The sequence below is a fragment of the Helianthus annuus genome, chromosome 13 (assembly GCF_002127325.2).
Source record: "Helianthus annuus cultivar XRQ/B chromosome 13, HanXRQr2.0-SUNRISE, whole genome shotgun sequence".
NCBI classification, from domain to species: domain Eukaryota; kingdom Viridiplantae; phylum Streptophyta; class Magnoliopsida; order Asterales; family Asteraceae; genus Helianthus; species Helianthus annuus.
In genome coordinates, this window is record NC_035445.2 from 147,048,087 (window position 1) to 147,051,551 (window position 3,465).

The 3,465-nt window shown below is 39.6% G+C and overlaps 1 protein-coding gene across 1 annotated transcript; it reads left to right on the forward strand.

The window, feature by feature from the left end:
- Nucleotides 1-355: 355 nt before the first annotated feature.
- Nucleotides 356-3,264, forward strand: LOC110901905. The gene is made up of 3 exons (XM_022148664.1): nt 356-547; nt 938-1,259; nt 2,639-3,264. The coding sequence occupies exons 1-3, from the start codon at nt 356-358 to the stop codon at nt 3,262-3,264; spliced, it is 1,140 nt and encodes a 379-aa protein (XP_022004356.1).
- Nucleotides 3,265-3,465: the final 201 nt, after the last annotated feature.

Here is a 3,465-nt window from a genome sequence, read left to right on the forward strand (position 1 = left end):
TTAGAATTTGGTTATTGAGTTGTCTAAGTGCAAAGAGGCAAATATGGCTTTAGCTAGAAATGAAAAAGATTTTAAAGATGTAATTGAAACCTTAAAGAAAAGCGTTTCTGAATTGACCAAAACTGTTTTTAACAAACAAATTGGCATTAATAACTACATTTACAACATTGAGGAAACCAAGAAAGAACTAGCCATTGCCAAATGCGAGCATGATGCAATCAAGCTCAAATTGGAGAGTTATTCTAACTCCCGATATGTGCTTGATCACATAATCGACACTCAACAATTGAAAGGGAATAAGAAAGGCGTTGGGTATAAGAAGTGTCCGCCCCCTTCAAGACACAATTATACTCGAATGCCCGATGAAGAAGAAATGCCATGTTTTGAACCAAGTGTGCCTTTTGATTATGAGGAAGTTACTACTGGTTTAGGGTTCAAATGGGACAGTTCCTCGAGTACCTCATCTGAAGGAATAGACACTTCAACGTTGGCGAATCAAAGTGCTCCAGTCATTGAGGACTATGATTCATCTGATGATGAATTAGATGTGAGTGACCAGGATGAATCACTTGACAAGATGAAAGGAGTAGAAATTCCTATTGAGAATCACATTCTTTGTGATCCTCCTACTCCTGTTGTGCAACCTCTTGCAAAACAAGTGATTAATCCTGTCAAGGATGTCAAGGATGACAAAGAATCCATGTCAACCATTAAGAGTAATAACATGTTGTACACTTTAGTCGGTGATGCTAAAATTTATTCGGACTATGATTTTCCAATAAAAAATGTCAATCCATCTTTGATTGATAAAGTTTTTGAAGACAACACGAATAAATTTTTGGGAAAAACCATTCTTGGAGTTGTGGTAACACAATGTGATCCGGTTCCAAAATCAGAAATTAGAAAACAATTTGGAAACCAAAAATCACCGACAAAGCAACAACCTATTGCTGCTAAAGGTAAACAACCAGCTCAACGAGCTCAAAGGCCTAACGTTTCTAAATCAAAATTTGAAACAAAAGGAGCTCGTTACCAGAAGAAAAACAGTGATGTCAAATTTGTAGCATCGAAGGGTACTGATAAAATCGAGACTTTTGATAAAAGAACCGTTAAAGAACAAGAAACAAAGCAACGACGTCAAAACGTCAAAGCAGTTGAAAAGGCTTTAAAATCAGAAGTCAAATCTGTTAATAGGGAACCAAGTTCTTCACAATCACTAAAACCAGAAGTTTCAAAATCCTTTCAAAAGAATCAAACAGGTAAACAAAAACAAACTTGGAAACCTAAAACGGGTGAAAGTTCCGGGGGAGGTACTATTTTTGAAAATCATCAAGAAATAGAGATCACATTTCGTGATGCTCAGGGACGACCCAAGACCACTAAGGCTTGGGTCCCTATCCTCAACTGATCGTTGGATGATATGTGCAAGATGTTCCAGGATGAACTGTTAATAGTCATTGGATTGTTGACAGTGGAGCATCTAGGCACATGACAGGCGACTTACGTCTTCTATATGATGTGAAAAATATTAGAGGAGGCTATGTCGCGTTTGCTGGAGACAAAGGCGGATATATCACTGGAGAAGGAAAGATCTCCAATGGTATTGTATGTTTCGATAAGATCAATTACGTTCATCAAATTGATCACATTCTTCTGAGTGTTTCACAAATCTGCGATAAAAAGTTCTCCGTGCATTTTGATGATACTGGCTATTATGTGCTGAAACCTGGTTTCAATATTCCAAAAGAATGGATTCTCTTATCGGCTCCAAGAGTTAATGATCTTTATATTCTTGATATGAGCCAAGCGATTACGACATCTGCGCAAGTAACATGTTTTGTCTCGAAAGCCACAGAGAAGGAGTCTATATCTTGGCACAGACGAATGGGGCACATTCACTTAAGAAAAATGAACCATTTGGTGAAAAATAACCTTGTGAATGGTGTGCCTGTGAGCAGTTTTCATCTACAAGATATTTGTGTTTCTTGCCAGAAAGGGAAGCAAACAAAGAAGTCTCACCTGCTGAAGAAAGTCAACACTGTTAGTGTGCCTCTCGAACGTCTTCATATGGATCTCTTTGGACCTATGAAACACAAGACAACTTTTGGGGATGCGTACTATCTAGTGGTTGCTAATGATTATTCAAGATTTTCGTGGGTAGTTTTTATGGCACACAAGAGTGAAACTCCTGGAATCCTTAGGGATCTGATTACCATGCTTGAAAATTTGTACACGTTGAAAGTGAAAAGGATTCGAAGCGACAATGGAACTGAGTTCAAAAACCGTGTAATGGATGAGTTCTATACTTCTAAAGGCATTCTTCATGAATACAGTTCTTGCTACACTCCACAACAAAATGGTGTCGCTGAGAGGAAGAATCGGACTATTATAGAGACTGCAAGAACTTTGTTGGTAGAGTCGGAGCTTCCAGTTCAGTTCTGGGGGGAGGCTGTGTCGACTGCTTGCTACACGTTAAACCGAGTTCTTACAGTTAAAAGGCATGGCAAGACTTGTTTCGAACTCTTACAGAAAAGGAAACCGGATCTTTCTTACTTAGAACCTTTTGGCGGTCTATGCACTATGATTGACCCTGACGGAAAGTTTGGTGCCAAAGCTATCGAGGGTTTCTTCCTTGGAGATGAAACTCCGAATTTTCGTGTATGGAATCTGGCAACCAAAAAGATTGAGTTATGGAGTGAAGTAAGGGTTCAAAGGTATACTAGTCCTGTTAGAGCTCCAGGTGATCCTTGGATGTTCGATTATGATGGGCTTTTGGACTCCTTTAGTCTGCCAACCTTTGACGAAGCATCTGCAGCTGCTCGAATGTTACTTGAAAGCGACAACGCGGCTGATTCGCCATTGGTGAGACTAATTGTTCTTGACCCTCAAGCTTCTACTTCGGTTAATAACAATACGGTTCAAAATGAGGAATTTGAAGATGCTACTGATTTCAATGAGTCGTCGGAAGATGATGAATATCATGATGCAAATGAAGGCACTTCAGCTCCGGTTGCTCCTGTTCAAGGTGCTTTTGAAGCAACCCCTCATGAGCAGAATGTAGACACTACTGAAGGGAATGCATCCACTTCTACGCCTATACCTGGTTTGGATTTGGTTGTCGACCTTAATCTTAACAATTTGGGTATCAACACTCGTGTTCCTGATGTTCCTGAGTCGAGAATTCACGATACTCATCCGCATCAGAATATTATTGGAGATGTCCATCGCGGTGTGCAGACGCGTATGCAACTGAGAAATAACTAGAATGCTGGTTTGTATTCGGCCATTAGAGAATCTGGTCTTCAAAATGATTGGTCCTTTATGTGCTACATTTCACAAGAAGAACCAAAATCTTGGAAGGAAGCCTTAAAGGATAATTCTTGGGTTGAATCCATGCAGGAAGAACTACAGCAATTTCAAAAGCTAGGTGTTTGGAAGCTTATTGAAAGGCCGGAAAACTACAAG